The sequence below is a fragment of the Hypanus sabinus genome, chromosome 2 (genome assembly GCF_030144855.1).
Source record: "Hypanus sabinus isolate sHypSab1 chromosome 2, sHypSab1.hap1, whole genome shotgun sequence".
Lineage (NCBI taxonomy): Eukaryota > Metazoa > Chordata > Chondrichthyes > Myliobatiformes > Dasyatidae > Hypanus > Hypanus sabinus.
In genome coordinates, this window is record NC_082707.1 from 164,071,161 (window position 1) to 164,087,641 (window position 16,481).

General features: G+C 40.6%; 1 protein-coding gene across 1 annotated transcript in view; it reads left to right on the forward strand.

Moving 5' to 3' along the window:
* LOC132404011 (kinesin-like protein KIF28) overlaps positions 1–16,481 on the forward strand; it is a 94,486-nt gene that overhangs the window by 40,239 nt on the left and 37,766 nt on the right. The window contains exons 10-16 of the mRNA XM_059987955.1: positions 1,339–1,460; positions 2,101–2,191; positions 2,609–2,669; positions 3,638–3,761; positions 4,631–4,778; positions 5,946–6,058; positions 7,160–7,267. Coding sequence (XP_059843938.1) covers positions 1,339–1,460; positions 2,101–2,191; positions 2,609–2,669; positions 3,638–3,761; positions 4,631–4,778; positions 5,946–6,058; positions 7,160–7,267 — 767 coding nt within the window. The remainder of the gene's footprint in view (positions 1–1,338; positions 1,461–2,100; positions 2,192–2,608; positions 2,670–3,637; positions 3,762–4,630; positions 4,779–5,945; positions 6,059–7,159; positions 7,268–16,481) is intronic.

Here is a 16,481-nt window from a genome sequence, read left to right on the forward strand (position 1 = left end):
TCCCAACCCCTCATCCATCTGAATTCCATTGAGTACAGCCTTAGAGACATGAAATGTCCTTCATATGGGGCCTTTTATTTCTGGGATTATTCTTGAGAACCTCCTCTGGAGACTTTCCATGGACACCGTATTTCTCATTAAATATGAGGCCCAAAATTGCTCAGACATTAATGTTTGGATGAAGGTTGTGATTAGGTTTGAACCCACCTAGTGTGTGTAAAACCAAAACTAGGTATTGGAAATGAAATGTTGCATAACAGTGCTGTTGATGATGCCTTCCAACACCTTCTTTCTGATAGAGAAATAATTGGCTAGACTAAATTTATCTTGTCCTTTGTAAACAGGATGTACTTGGACAATTTTCTATATTGTCAGGTACCTGACAGTATTTTAAATGTACTAGAAGAGCAAGGCTTGAGATGTAGCTGGCTCTGGAATGCAGTTCTTCAGATTTGGGATCTTGTCTGGTCCTTTAGCCTTTGCTATATCTCGTGGTCTTATGTGCTTGTTGATATATATGATGTGAACTAAACTCTAGCCCTTATGATGATGGGGATTGAGATGGAAATATTCTTTCAAATGTCTAGCATGTAGCTCCCATGAGCTGATTTTGCCATCATTGAAAATGGGAATGGTCTTGGAGTTTCTTTGCATTGCCACCCCCTCCCTCAGCAATGGTAAACAGAGAAGGGTAAGAATGCACTGGAATACAGAGCTTTGTCCTGATTGATTGTTTTCTGAGATTGCTTGGTTCTGCCTTTGGCGTTCTGATCCATAATCTGTTGTAAATTGTAAGATATGTGTGGATGGAACACTACAGTGCTACAGCTAAAAGATCAGTTACCGCAGCTCGTTTTAGGAACAGCTTCTTCCCCATGAGCCCATGAACGTTAGCCTGCTATTCCTCTTTCCACAACATTCTTTTTTTTATTGCAACTTCAGAAATGTTTATATCTTGCATTGTACTGCTGCTAGAAAGCAACATTTGTCAGTGATATTATATCTGATTTTGACTCCGATTCTGATTCTGGCTCCAACTATGTTCTCCAGTGTTATTTGCACAGAGATTGCTTGTTCTTCACGTTTTTTTCTCACATCCCTAAGGCATGAAAGTGGGTCAGTGTGATAGAATCTGAAAGAGAGTTGATGGCAATTTGGGGAGAACAAAGATGAGATTAGAATAGGCCTAGTGGTCTTTATGGTCAGCGTGCACTCAGTGCATGAAGGGCCAAGTTCCTTACTATGACTTATTGTTTATTAATTTTAACACTTGACATAAGTTGCATTTGTGTTTTGGCCCATTGATTGAGAATATATGTTACTTTACCAACAATCCAGAAATGCTTAAACAACGAATTTTAGAAAATGAGCAACAAGTGAAAGGAATACAGAAATCATGGCAACAGAAGCTAGAAGAGGCAAGGAAGGAATGGGAACAGCAATATAGCATTATTACAAAGGTAATAATTCAAATATTTAATAACCTATCTATTTTACAAAAACAATCAAATATCATGGTCAGTTTTCTATAGCGTTGTTGCAACTGGGATTCCAAACTCGTGATGGTCTGTCATCTCCAACACAATGTTATCATCCAATACTGTACTTCATTTTTGTAACACAGATAAGAACACACTCGTAAGGATTTCTAAACTGAAAAATGATATAGAATTGACTTATTTAAAAGTCCTATAGATTTACTATAGCTTCAAAGCAAAATGAATTTCAACTTCAAGTCTTCTCTCCTAGAGTGAACACCAAGATAAATTTTATTTTATAAAACTTACTTTAACTTAATTATTTAGTAGAATATATATACTTGCTGTAAGACAGTTTATTTCTCTATATTTATTTATGAAGTATTTCATTGTGCTGCTGAAGTAAAGTTAACAAATTTCACGACATATGCCAGTGATATTAAACCTGATTCTGATAAAAGAGTTGTGCTTTTTGTGGAAAGGCCATAAAGCTATAACTAAAACTGTTTTGGATCAATGAATACTCATTTAAATGGATCTCTGTTTTAACAGCAATTAAATTTGCTTTTTGACACAGCAAAAATTGGAGTATAGAACTGTAAATGACCAATTTTATTTTCAGGAGGAGATGATGATGGCAGCATTTCCATATTTGTTGAACATTAATGAAGATCCCCAATTGTCCAGGGTGATTCGACACTTTATTCATAACGGTAGGTGAAGCTTTAAAAAAGACTCCATTATCTAAAACTAATGGTCCAATCAGTCTTCAAGTCTTTTAATCTTATGCACTTATATTGTGGCTGCGGCAGTAAAACAAGCTTGTTACGGTTTGAAAGGATCAAATCTGTTTCATTTGACTGCTGAGATATTTAACAATTCTCAAGCATTTGTGATGGTTCAGGCTTCAAAGAGTTAAAGCAAAGAAAATAGAACTGCATCCATTTTAACCTGACACTGTACTTAGTATTTAGAAGGAATTCTGCTGTCACTGGATGAAAACCAAACTCCTCTTTACAAATGAATATGCTGATTTCTTTCTGTATACTGAGCAGGAGCCTAATATGAATAAGTGCTCTATAATTACAACTACAGAATGATGAAACCAGAAATTTCTTTTAATGTTTTAGGCACATCTGCAATAGGACGCACTGTTAATTCAGAGCATGACATTGTCTTGAGAGGACCTGGGTAAGTAAAAAGTATATTTTGAATTATCTTCCACTGTTTGATTGCCATTATAACAGGTAGGCTTAGAGCAGTTTAGAAGTTTATAGGAAGATTCAGATGGTTAGATTTTTTTACTTGCAGAGTGTATGGACTGCCAGCCTGTTCAGTGACGAGGTGGCCACTAGTTTCTCACGTAGGTCTCATTTGACAGATGAGTTGCAAATGCCAAATGAAAGCTCCAAGGTAGCTTGCATGCTTATGAATGTGTAATATGTATTCCATCATACAGTAATGTTGTCTAACTGGGCTAACAGCGACAGCTCCAGCTGAGTGATTGGAGGTTAAGTCAAGCAATTTGGGCCAGGCATATCCTGCAGAACATTTTTAGTGCCAGAAATATAAAATAGTGTATGTGGCCATTTCTGCATGGCCAACAACAGGCCCTTTAGGGTTCACATGGGCAGAGCACATTTCTACATATACATTACACAAGACTGGAGTCAGAATCCTAATGATATTATAGGATATTTCATTTGTATGGATAAAGAGTCATCTGCCTGGCTCTTGCAGGTCCTCTTGATCATCATCACAGATGGATAGAGAAACAGGCAGATGAGAAGAAAGCCTAGATTACAATGCAATTTTTCTTCATAATTTGATTATTAGATTTGCTGTATAATATTATTACAAAGTGCAAAAAATTATGCCTATTTTCATTGGAAAGAGACCTCACCACACAAGCTTGCTTTGGAGCAAGATCGCTAATCTGCTTTACCAAAATACATGGGAGTGTGCAGGTACAGCAAAGGGTGACTTAACCGTGAAGAAAGGGGGGAATTATCTGAAGATAAGGCTAAAGTGCAAGCCTTTGAAAGATAACAGACAAGTAATTGGATGGAAAACTGGTAACTGATCTACCAAATGGTAAAGGTTATTGAAAATAGCTATTAAAAAAGTGTGCTGAACATTGACTGTGTTTGTCTTCTCAGGATTCTGGACAAGCATGCAGTGATAACAGTTTGTGAGCACCAAGTGATAATTGAGCCTATAAACCAGGCTAGGGTTAGAGTCAATGGAGGAATCCTTTTCAATAAACATCAGCTGAAACATCTGGTAGGCATTCAAACATATAGTATGTCTGTTTCTTTGGGGCACATCATATATTTCCCCATTTGTAATATGTTTGCACACACAAACATGTGAATTAAAAGCAGGAAGAGGTGCTTCATTATTCAGTAAAAAATATTGTTGATTTGACCGTAAGTTCAACTCGGCATTCCTGTTCTCCTTTCATGGCTTTCACATTTTTTCTTATCAAAAATGTATCTAAATTAAGATTATTCAAAGACTCAGTTTTGGTGAAAGCTCCAAAGACTTTCAGTCCTCTGCAAGAAAATCTTTTGGCTCATCTGTGTTTCAAATTTGGCATTACTTTAAATCAGTGACCCTGTGATACTAGATTCTCCCACAAGAGGAGATATCTTTTCCACATCTATAATATCAAGACACCTTAACAACTTCACTATAGAACCAAATTCAGACAGTGCTTCTGTCATGGAATCCAAGCTCACGAGCTTCTGACTTGAAAAAAAGCTAACCAGGTGACTTGGATACATAGGGTGTATAAACTTGGATGCTTCAACACCACACGAGAAAGCTTCTTTAATGACTGTGGCTGGAAGGATTCTAAATGTTAGCAGCTTGGTGCATTCAAAGCTCAAGATCGTTATAAATAGAAATCAAGAAATGTCACTAATAGTTATAGTTTAAATCTTCATTGACATTACATGATCATGTGCAGATCTCAGTATTGTAAAAGAAATGATTAAATGTGCTTGACAGCCAGCAAAGATGGAGATGCAGTTGTTTTCAGATATTTAAGTTTTCAAAAATGTATTATGTTTTGCACTTAAACTCATATAAATTGGATGTTTTTTTCTTTTGTATCACACACTTAACATTTTTTTTTGCTCTTTTGGCAGGACAGAATTATAATTGGATCCAGTTCTTTCTTCCTATATGTGGGCTTTCCACATGAACAAAGTGATAGGGATAAAATACATAAATACAATTATGAATTTTTTACTTCTGAACTGGTGTCTACTGAAGGCTTCAGCCAGGTGAAATTGGGTATGTTCCATTATATGTATAATGAATATGAATATAATATCCACCCTTTCTGTAGAAATGTTTTACCAAATCTTTGAGTCAGAGTTAAGTTTGTGATTAAATCTCTCATTCATTTTGGGGAAAAATAGAAACAAACAATATTTTGTTATTTACAATCTGCCTGTACATGTTTCTTTCAACAATCTTGGTTCATTCTCGTTTTCATTACTTGTGACTTAAGATTCACTCAAAATCAATTAGCATCCACTTATCCATGGATTGAGTCTCTGACAGCTGCAGATAAGAGACTGAAATTACGGTTTCTGAGAAAAAGCTGGTGCTGGTGCAGATGCCACTCTGAATTGTTGAAGGAGAACAAGTGTCAACGTCACAGCTCTGTGGCCACAGGTGACAACACTAGTGATGGCTGACACATGAATCTGCCGACCAGGGAAAATTGCCCTCACACTACTGATCAGCCCTTTCTATCAGCATCTCACTTTTGTCAGATGAATCATGGAGCAGACTAATATCAGCTGTCTGGAAAACTCCGTGGCACATGCACTTGACTTCTCATCTGTAACATATATTCACGGAGGTGAGCAGGCTTGTCAGAGCTAGATGAAGAAAAGGTGGGGGCGGGGGGGAGAGCTATGAGTGGGTACAGTCCACAACTTCTCAAAGATCTCTCCTTTTCCTTGGAGTCTGCCATTAACAATTATAAAGAGGATATCACTGTTTTCAATTCAACTTTCAGCAGCTTGCTGCAAATACGAGGAATATTGAGACCCTTGTGCACAAAAAAAGCCCTCCCCATGAATCAGCTGGAACAACTAAGCTTAAGCTTTTGTCAGCACTCAGGAGCCTTGAGCACTGGTGAATGTTCCAGAGATTCAGAAGCTTAAACACACAATTTAAAATTGTCTATTAAAATCATTAAAACAAATTTTAAAATTATTAACTTCTGTGAAAAAAACAAAGTAAAACACTAAAATTCTTTTTTTAAATGAATGCATTCATTTAATTAAAAATAATTCAATTAAATTTATCCTTGCTCTTTTCCCCTGTGTTCCTCTCTGTATAATCTCACAAGGAGCCTGTGTCTGCCCTTTTATATTTCACTAGATATTGAACAATTGTTTTTACCATCGACATTTAATTTGTATCTTATGCTTGTTTTAATTGCAGATGGGAAACAAGAAGAAATTATGAATCCTAACTTGACTCATATCTTTCATGATTTCATTGCTATCATGCCTGTGGTAGCCCAAGTGAACCAAATAAGTGAAGAACTTAACAAGGTACATTTGCCCTTTTTCTTTAAGAAGTCAAATAAAAACATCCTGTCTTCATCGTTCTGACTTTCTCTTTTTAATCCTGCCTCAAAACAGAGATTCCTAACGTAAAGATACAAAATTACTGTCATAGCTTATGTGACCTGCACTATGAAATGGACACAGGGATGTTTGTTCCCCTACAAGTGATTGTCATTCTGTGCAATTTAGGTGATCAACTTGGTTCAGTATTAATATCCATACCTATTGAGTCAGAAACTTGAAAATTTAAGATGCATTTCCAACAGAAAACAAGCAAAAATTGTATGGCCACTAGCCCATCTTTCAGATCAGTACCTGGAAATGAATCCCTGATCATTGGCACTGCATGTGGCATTTAGGCCCATCAGCATGTTATATGTTTCTACTGGCTTTGATGAAATGGACCTTGGAGGCAGAATATAACAGTAATATGTGGAAGAAAATGCTGTAACTCTAGCAGCTCTGGCAGCATTGGTGAAAAGAGAAACAGAATTATTGTATCAGACCGAAGACCTTCATCAGAACTTCAAAGAAAAGTAAAACCTCTCCTTCCCAATTCCAATGAGGGATCTTTGAACTCAAATGCTTTCACACAAATTCTTTCTGGTCTGATGAGTATGTACAGTCTTTTCTGCTTTTATTCAATACTTCCAACATTGCGGTTTTATTTTATTTTCCTACAATACTAGTACATAATAGTTTAAGCAATTCTGACTGGGCATGAATCTCCAGACAAATATTTTGCACTTCATGAAGCAAAATTAGTTTAACCTACCTTATATTACCACTCAAAGAAAAGCAGGGGAGATCTCCTGGTGACATCTCTGCTAGTATTCTTAAATAAAATAAAAATTAAACAAAACCTAACTCTATTATTTCCCATCAGGGGAAATCCCAGAAGAGTGAAAGCTAGTCAATGCCATCTCAGTTAATTATAGCGACATTTTCGTAGAAACACTGGATTTTCTTAGCTTGCATCCTTGAGACAACAAACAATCCTTAGGTCGCTGGGTGACATCTTGTACATGAAACGTGAAATGTTTGCTTTTAATAATAAATTAATAGCATATATTTGTTTTTCCATAGCCTGTTACCTTTGAACTTCAGGTGAAGAATTTGACATCAACAGATGCAAAGGGCGAAGAGTTAGAAAAAGAAATTACAATAAAGGTGACAAACAAACTAAACAAGCAGGTGAGTCACATTGGTGCCAATATAGTTTATTGCCGTTCACACAGGATTTCATTTCCACTTATTTATTTATTGCAACTCCAAAGAAGTTTGACTTATTAAGTCGTAGCACGTCCCAGAAGAACAAACCCGCCAGGACTGTGCCAACTTCTGTATGTTTCTCTGCAGCTTATTCTTTCTTACATGGCCTTCTACTCCAATTTGATTCTTTTTTCCACTACCTCCACCAAGATATATTTTATAGCAGCCAGCTAACCTGGCAGCATGCCTTTGGAATGCGGGAGAAAATTGGAGCAGCCAGTAAGGAGTGTGCAAAATTCACAGAGACAGCACCTGAGTTGAGGATTGTGCTAACTACTGTGCATACAGTTCACGGATGAGGTCACGAGCTTCATCTGGAAGTGCTTCGAGGATGTTGTCCCCCAAAAATTAGTCAGGGTCCATCCAAACCAGAAACCCTGGACCATCCAGTTCCATGGAAGTGGCACTTATCACATGAGACAGAGCTTATGTAGCTGGTAACCAACAGGAACTTAAGAAAGGCGGCTATGATCTACGCAAAGTCATCAAGGAAGTGAAACGACAATACAGGCACAAGATCCAGACACAACTCTCCACCAACAAAATTTGCAGCTTATGGCAAGATCTGCACAGCAAGGCAGACATCAAAGCTAAGCACAACGGCGCTGCCAACATCACTGCCTCTCTCCCAGATGAGCTAAATCTTCTTTATGATCGGTTCAATGTCGCCAACGCTGAACCGCCGAGGAGAGCTGCTGAAGCAACCAGTGCCTTGGTCATCTCTGAGCCTGAAGTACACAGGTGTTTCCATATAACAATTACAGCACGGAAACAGGCCATCTCGGCCCTTCTAGTCCGTGCCGAACACTTACTCTCACCTAGTCCCACCGACCTGCACTCAGCCCATAACCTTCCATTCCTTTCCTGTCCATATGCCTATCCAATTTTACTTTAAATGACAATACCAAACCTGCCTGTACCACTTCTACTGGAAGCTTGTTCCACACAGCTACCATCCTCTGGGTAAAGAAATTCTCTCTTGTGTTGCCCTCAAACTTTTGCCCCCTAACTCTCAACTCATGTCCTCTTGTTTGAATCTCCCCTATTCTCAATGGAAAAAGCCTATTCACGTCAACTCTATCTATCCCACTTATAATTTTAAATACCCTTATCAAGTCCCCCCTCAACCTTCTATGCTCCAAAGAATAAAAACCTAACTTGTTCAACCTTTCCCTGTAACTTAGGTGCTGAAACCCAGGTAACACTCTAGTAAATCTTCTTTGTACTCTCTCTATTTTGTTGACATCTTTCCTATAATTCGGTGACCAGAACTGTACACAATACTCCAAATTTGGCCTTACCAATGCCTTGTACAATTTCAACATTACATTCCAACTCCTATACTCAATGCTCTGACTTATAAAGGCCAGTATACCAAAAGCTTTCTTCACCACCCTATCCACATGAGATTCCACCTTCAGGGAACTCTGCACCATTATTCCTAGATCACTCTGTTCTACTGCATTCTTCAATGCCCTACTATTTACCATGTATGTCCTATTTGGATTTTTCCTACTAAAATATAGTCCCCTCACACTTATCAGCACTAAACTCCATCTGCCATCATTCAGCCCACTCTTCTAACTGGCCTAAATCTCTCTGCAAGCTTTGAAAACCTACTTCATTATCCACAACACCACCTATCTTAGTATCATCTGCATACTTACTAATCCAATTTACCACCCCATCATCCAGATCATTAATATAAATGACCAACAACACTGGACCCAGTACAGATCCCTGAGGCATACCACTAGTCACCCGCCTCCAACCTGACAAATAGTTATCCACCACTACTCTCTGGCATCTCCCATCCAGCCACTGTTGAATCCATTTTACTACTTCAATATTAATACCTAATGATTGAACCTTCCTAATTAACCTTCCATGCAGAACCTTGTCAAAGGCCTTACTGAAGTCCATATAGACAACATCCACTGCTTTACCCTCATCAACTTTCCTCGTAACCTCTTCAAAGAATTCAATAAGATTTGTCAAACATGACCTTCCATGCATAAATCCATGCTGACTGTTCCTAATCAGACCCTGTCTATCCAGATAATTATATATACCATCTCTAAGAATACTTTCCATTAATTTACCCACCACTGACATCAAACTGACAGGCCTATAATTGCTAGGTTTACTCTTAGAACCCTTTTTAAACAATAGAACCACATGAGCAATACATCAATCCTCCGGCACCATCCCCGTTTCTAATGACATTTGAAATATTTCTGTCAGAGCCCCTGCTATTTCTACACTAAAGGGAGGACAGTTGCAAAACTGTGGGACTGGACAGCATCCCAGAGCAGGTATTCAGGATGTACATGGCACAGCTGGCAGGTGTGTTTACTGACATTTTTGATCTCTTCCTCTCCTAGTGTAGAGTGCCCTCCCGCTTCAAAACATCCACCATTGTTCCTGTACCTAGAAAGATCAAGGTAACATGTCTGAACGACTGGCATCCTGTTGCATTCAGCTCAATAATAAGTAAATGCTTTAAGAGGCTGGTCAACAACTATGTCTGCAGCGTGCTACCACCCACACTGGACTCCTTACAATTTGCATGCCGACACAACCGATCACCAGATGATGCAATAGTCACAGCTCTACAAATTGTCCTTACACATCTGGAGAAGAAGGATACTTTGTGAGAACGCTGCTCTTGGACTACAGTTCAGCATTCAACCACATAATTCCCTCCAGGCTTGACAAGAAGCTCAGAGACCTTGGCCTTCACCCTGCCTTGTGTAGCTGGATCCTGGACTTCCTGTCAGATTGCCTGCTGGTGATAAGAGTGGGCTCCCTCACCTCTGCTCCTCTGACCCTCAACAGAGGTTCTCCTCAGGGCTGTGTCCTAAGCCCCCCTCCTTTACTCTCTGTATACTCATGACTGTGTTGCAACCCACAACTCCAATCTGCTAATTGAATTTGCTGACACCACTACATTGATTGGCCTTATCTCAAATATAACAAGGCAGCCTACAGAGAAGAAGTCATCACCCTGACACAGTTGTGTCAGGAAAACAATCTCTCCCTCAATATCTAAAAAAACAAAAGAGCCAGTGGACTACAAGAGGAATGGAGCCAGGCTAACCCCTATTGACACCAATGGATCTGGGGTTGAGAGGGTGAACAACTTTAAATTCCTTGGCATACACATCATAGAAAACATAGAAAATAGGTGCAGGAGTAGGCCATTCAGCCCTTCGAGCCTGTACTGCCATTCAGTATGATCATGGGTGATCATCCAACTCAAAACCCTGTACCTGCTTTCTCTCCCTACCCCCTGGTCCCTTTAGCCACAAGGGCCATATCTAACTTCCTCTTAAATATAGCCAATGAACCGGCCTCAACTGTTTCCTGTGGCAGAGAATTCCACAGATTCACCACTGTCTGTGTGAAGTTTTTCCTCATCTCAGTCCTAAAAGGCTTCCCCTTTATCCTTAAACTGTGACCCCTTGTTCTGGACTTCCCCAACATCGGAAACAATCTTCCTGCATCTAGCCTGTCCAATCCCTTCAGAATTTTATACGTTTCAATAAGATCCCCCCTCAATCTTCTAAATTCCAGTGAGTATAAGCCTAGTTCAGGGGTCAGCAACCTTTACCACTGAAAGAGCCATTTGGACCCGTTTCCCACAGAAAAGAAAACACTGGGAGCCACAAAACCCGTTTGACATTTAAAATGAAATAACACTGCATACAACATTTTTTTTTGCCTTTATGCTATGTATAAACAAACTATGATGTGTTGCATTTATGAAATCGATGAACTCCTGCAGAGAAAACGAAATTACATTTCTGCATGCAACAAAAACATTTTGAACTCCGAAAAAAAGACATTGGGTTGAAGGTTACTTTTAAGTAAAATACTCAATGTCTATTTGAGTCCTTCTTGTATTTATGAAAAATGCCAAACTTAAATTTTCCGCCAGCAGCAAACCAAAAATAACGTCAGCCAGCTGTCAACCTGAAAAATAAAAGGACTATTTCACTGAACAATGAAAAAATATGAATATACGTAAAATAGTAGGCAATTAAAATATTTATCATACTTGGTTAATGGGATTTCTGCTCCTGGACCTCAGCACACAGTGTCTGCACATTAGGGCTGTATGACATCACCTTCATCTTTACACAGGATCGCAAGCTGTCATCTGTGAGGCGTGCGCGATGTTTGTTTTTAATAAAGTTCATGTTGGAGAACACCTGCTCACATACATATGTGGATCCAAAGATCGACAGGACTCCAAGCGCATACTTTTTAATGTTTACATAAATGTCAGGGATAGCATTCCATGTTTCGAATACAAGTTTGTCCGGTCTGGGGAGGTTTTCTATATCACTCCATTTGTGATTCTGAGCAAGAACGGCCTTCTGTCGGGCAACATCTTCAAGGTCTGCTGTCAAGCGTCTAAACTTGGACACCCATATGTCTTTGTCGGCTATGTCGGCCAGTTCCATCTCAAGATCAGGTTGATTCATACCTGCCAATGCAGTCGTATTCAGTAGGGATGGATCGATGCTTAGGGGAGTGACTGGGAAGGATAATGTGTTTTTTTCCTCTCTGAACTCACAGAAGCATTTCCCAAATGATGTTTGCATTGCGATGATTGCAGAATGTAAATACTCCGAATTTATCATATCGTGGCCTTGTTTGAACTGTCTCAAATTGGGGAAGTGAGACAATGTGCCTTTCTGTAAATCTCTGGCAAGCACTGGCAACTTGCGCTCGAATGCCAAAACATCCTCCAACATGTGCAGGGCTGTACGTCCTTACCCCTGAAGTGCTGTGTTCAGCGTGTTCAGGTGCGCTGTCATGTCTACCATGAAGTGTAGCTTTTCCAGCTACTTTGGCTGTTCCAGCTCAGGAAAGGTGAGCCCTTTGCTGCCCAGGAAAGTTTTCACTTCTTCCAGACATGCGACAAAGTGTTTCAGCACCTCGCCTCTGGACAGCCAGCAATAAAAACACGTTGTAGTGGTGTGTTACACGCAGTCAGTAAACTGCAAAGATAACTTTATTCGAACTAAACAGCCTTGCTTTTAAGCCTCCCTCAACCCACCCCCCATGGGCGCGGATGCTCCAAAAGACACATACTCACAAACCCCCGTAGGCTATCTCCCTTAGCCTGATCGCTGGCTAATTGTGAGCCGGTTCGGATGTGCCAGGAAATGGGTCGCCACAACATTTTATTTAGATTGTACAAGATCACCATAATCTTCAAATTTAGAATTACATTTCAAAAACTAACAAACTAACATAAAATACATTTTAATTAAATACTGACCATTGATTTTCCAAAGCCACAGGGAGCTGCAGCACAGAGATGAAGGAGTCGCATGCGGCTCCAGGGCTGCGGGTTGCCGACCCCCGGCCTAGTTGATCCAGTCTTTCTTCATATGAAAGTCCTACTATCCCAGGAATCAATCTGGTGAACCTTCTCTGTACTCCCTCTATGGCAAGAATGTCTTTCCTCAAATTAGGGCACCAAAACTGCACACAATATTCTAGGTGCAGTCTCACCAAGGCCTTGTACAACTGCAGTAGAACCTCCCTGCTCCTGTACTCAAATCCTTTTGCTATGAATGCCAACATACCACTTGCCTTTTTCACCGCCTGCTGTACCTGCATGCCCACCTTCAATAACTGGTGTACAATGACCCCCAGGTCTCGTTGCATCTCCCCTTTTCCTAATTGGCCACCATTCGGATAATAATCTGTTTCCTGTTCTTGCAAACAAAGTGGATAACCTCACATTTATCCACATTAAATTGCATCTGCCATGAATTTGCCCACTCACCTAACCTATCCAAGTCACCCTGCATCCTCTTAGCATCCTCCTCACAGCTAACACTGCCGCCCAGCTTTGTGTCATCCGCAAACTTGGAGATGCAGCATTTAATTCCCTCATCTAAATCATTAATATATATTGTAAATAACTGGGGTCCCAGCACTGAGCCTTGTGGTACCCCACTAGTCACTGCCTGCCATTCTGAAAAGGTCCCGTTTACTCCCACTCTTTGCTTCCTGTCTGCCAACCAATTCTCTATCCACATCAATACCATACCCCCAATACTGTGTGCTTTAAGTTTGCACACTAATCTCCTGTGTGGGACCTTGTCAAAAGCCTTTTGAAAATCTAAATATACCACATCCACTGGCTGTCCCTTATCCACTCTACTAGTTACATCTTCAAAAAATTCTATAAGATTCGTCAGACATGATTTTCCTTTCACAAATCCATGCTGACTTTGTCTGATGATTTCACCTCTTTCCAAATGTGCTGTTATCACATCTTTGATAACCGACTCTAGCATTTTCCCCACCACCGATGTCAGACTAACCAGTCTATAGTTCCCCGGTTTCTCTCTCCCTCCGTTTTTTAAAAAGTGGGGTTACATTAGCCTCCCTCCAATCCTCAGGAACTAATCCAGACTCTAAGGAGTTTTGAAAAATTATCACTAATGCATCCTCTATTTCTTGGGCTACTTCCTTAAGCACTCTGGGATGCAGACCATCTGGCCCTGGGGATTTATCTGCCTTTAATCCCTTCAATTGACCTTACACCACTTCCCTACTAACATGTATTTCCCTCAGTTCCTCCATCTTACTAGACCCTCGGTCCCTTACTATTTCTGGAAGATTATTTATGTCCTCCTTAGTGAAGACAGAACCAAAGTAGTTATTCAATTGGTCTGCCATGTCTTTGTTCCCTATGATCAATTCACCTGTTTCTGACCGTAAAGGACCTACATTTGTCTTGCCCAATCTTTTATTTTTCACGTATCTATAAAAGCTTTTACAGTCAGTTTTTATGTTCCCTGCCAGCTTTCTCTCATAATCTTTTTTCCCTTTCCTAATTAAGCCCTTTGTCCTCCTCTGCTGGTCTCTGAATTTCTCCCAGTCCTCAGGTGTGCCACTTTTTTTTGCTAATTTATATGTTTCTTCTTTGGACTTGATACTATCCCTAATTTCCCTTGTCAGCCATGGGTGCACTACCTTCCCTGGTTTATTCTTTTGCCAAACTGGGATGAACAATTGTTGTAGTTCATCCATGCAATCTTTAAATGCTTGCCATTACATATCCACCGTCAACCCTTTAAGTATCATTTGCCAGTCTATCTTAGCTAACTCACATCTCATACCTTCAAAGTTACCCTTCTTTAAGTTCAGAACCTTTGTTTCTGAATTAACTATGTCACTCTCCATCTTAATGAAGAATTCCACCATATTTTGGTCACTCTTACCCAAGGGGCTTCACACGACAAGATTGCTAACTAACCCTTCCTCATTGCTCAATACCCAATCTAGAATGGCCTGCTCTCTAGTTGGTTCTTTGACATGCTGGTTCAGAAAACCATCCCGCATACATTCCAAGAAATCCTCTTCCTCAGCACCCTTACCAACCTTACCAATTTGGTTCACCCAATCTATATGTAGATTGAATTCACCCATTATAACTACTGTTCCTTTATTGCACGCATTTCTAATTCCTTGTTTAACTCCATCCCCAACCTCACTACTACTGTTAGGTGGCCTGTACACAACTCCCACCAGGGTTTTCTGCCCCTTAGTTATGCAGCTCTACCCATATCAATTCCACATCCTCCAGGCTAATGTCCTTCCTTTCTATTGCGTTAATCTCCTCTCTAACCAGCAATGCTACCCCACCTCCTTTTCTTTCCTGTCTATCCCTCCTGAATATTGAATATCCCTGGATATTGAGCTCCCATCCTTGGTCACCCTGGAGCCATGTCTTTGTGATCCCAACTATATCATGTTCATTATAACTATCTGCACATTCAATTCATCCACCTTGTTACGAATGCTCCTCGCATTGACACACAAAGCCTTCAGGCTTGTTTTTACAACACTCTTAGCTCTTATACAATTATGTTGAAAAGTGGCTCTTTTTGCTTTTTGCCCTGGATTTGCCTGCCTGCCACTTTTACTTTTCACCTTACTACTTTTTGCTTCTACCCTCATTTTACACCCCTCTGTCTCTCTGCACTTGTTCCCATCTCCCTGCCACATTAGTTTAAAGTCTCCTGAACAACAGTAGCAAATGCTCCCCCTAGGACATTGGTTCCAGTCCAGCCCAGGTGCAGACCGACCTGTTTATACCGGTCCCACCTCACCCCAGAACTGGTTCCAATGCCCCAAAAATTTGAATCCCTCCCTCTTGCACCATTTTTCAAGCCACATATTCATTTGAAATATCCTCCTATTTCTACTCTGCCTAGCACATGGCACTGGTAGTAATCCAGAGATTATTATCTTTGTGGTCCTACTTTTTAGTTTATCTCCTAACTCCCTAAATTCCCCTTGTAGGACCTCATCCCGTTTTTTACCTATATCGTTGATACCTATGTGCACCACGACCACTGGCTGTTCACCCTCCCATTCCAGAATGTCCTACAGCCGCTCAGAGACATCCTTGACCCTTGCACCAGGGAGGCAACATACCATCCTGGGGTCTCGTTTGTGGCTGCAGAAATGCCTATCTATTCCCCTTACAATCTAATCCCCTATCACTATAGCTCTCCCACTCCTTTTCCTTCCCTCTTGTGCCGCAGAGCCACCCATGGTGCAATGAACTCAGCTGCTGCTGCCTTCCCCTGATGAGACATCTTCCCCAACTGTCTCCAAAACAGTACATCTGTTTAGGAGGGAGATGACCTCAGGGGATCCCTGCACTACCTGCCTACTGCTACGCTGTCTATGGCCACCCCTTCCCTTTCTGCCTGTGTAGCCTTTACCTGCGGTCTGGCCAACTCACTGAACGTGCTATTCACGACTTTCTCAGCATCGTGGATGCTCCAGTATGAATCCAATCACAGTTCCAGACGCTCAATGCGGTCTGCCAGAAGCTGCAGTTGGACACACTTCCTGCACACATAGTCGTCAGGGACACTGGAAGTATCCCTGATTTCCCACGTGCTGCAGGATGAACAAACCACGGGGCCGATCTCAGCTACCATAACCTACCTAATACTTGACTCAACTTTTGAAACTTTCTCCTTTGAAAGGAACTTACCCGGCCTTACCTCACTTGGAGTGAAGCTCGTCCTCAGCCTCTGCTCGCCAAAGCCTCTCGAGTCAAAGCCTCAAATCTCCACTCCTTCACTGG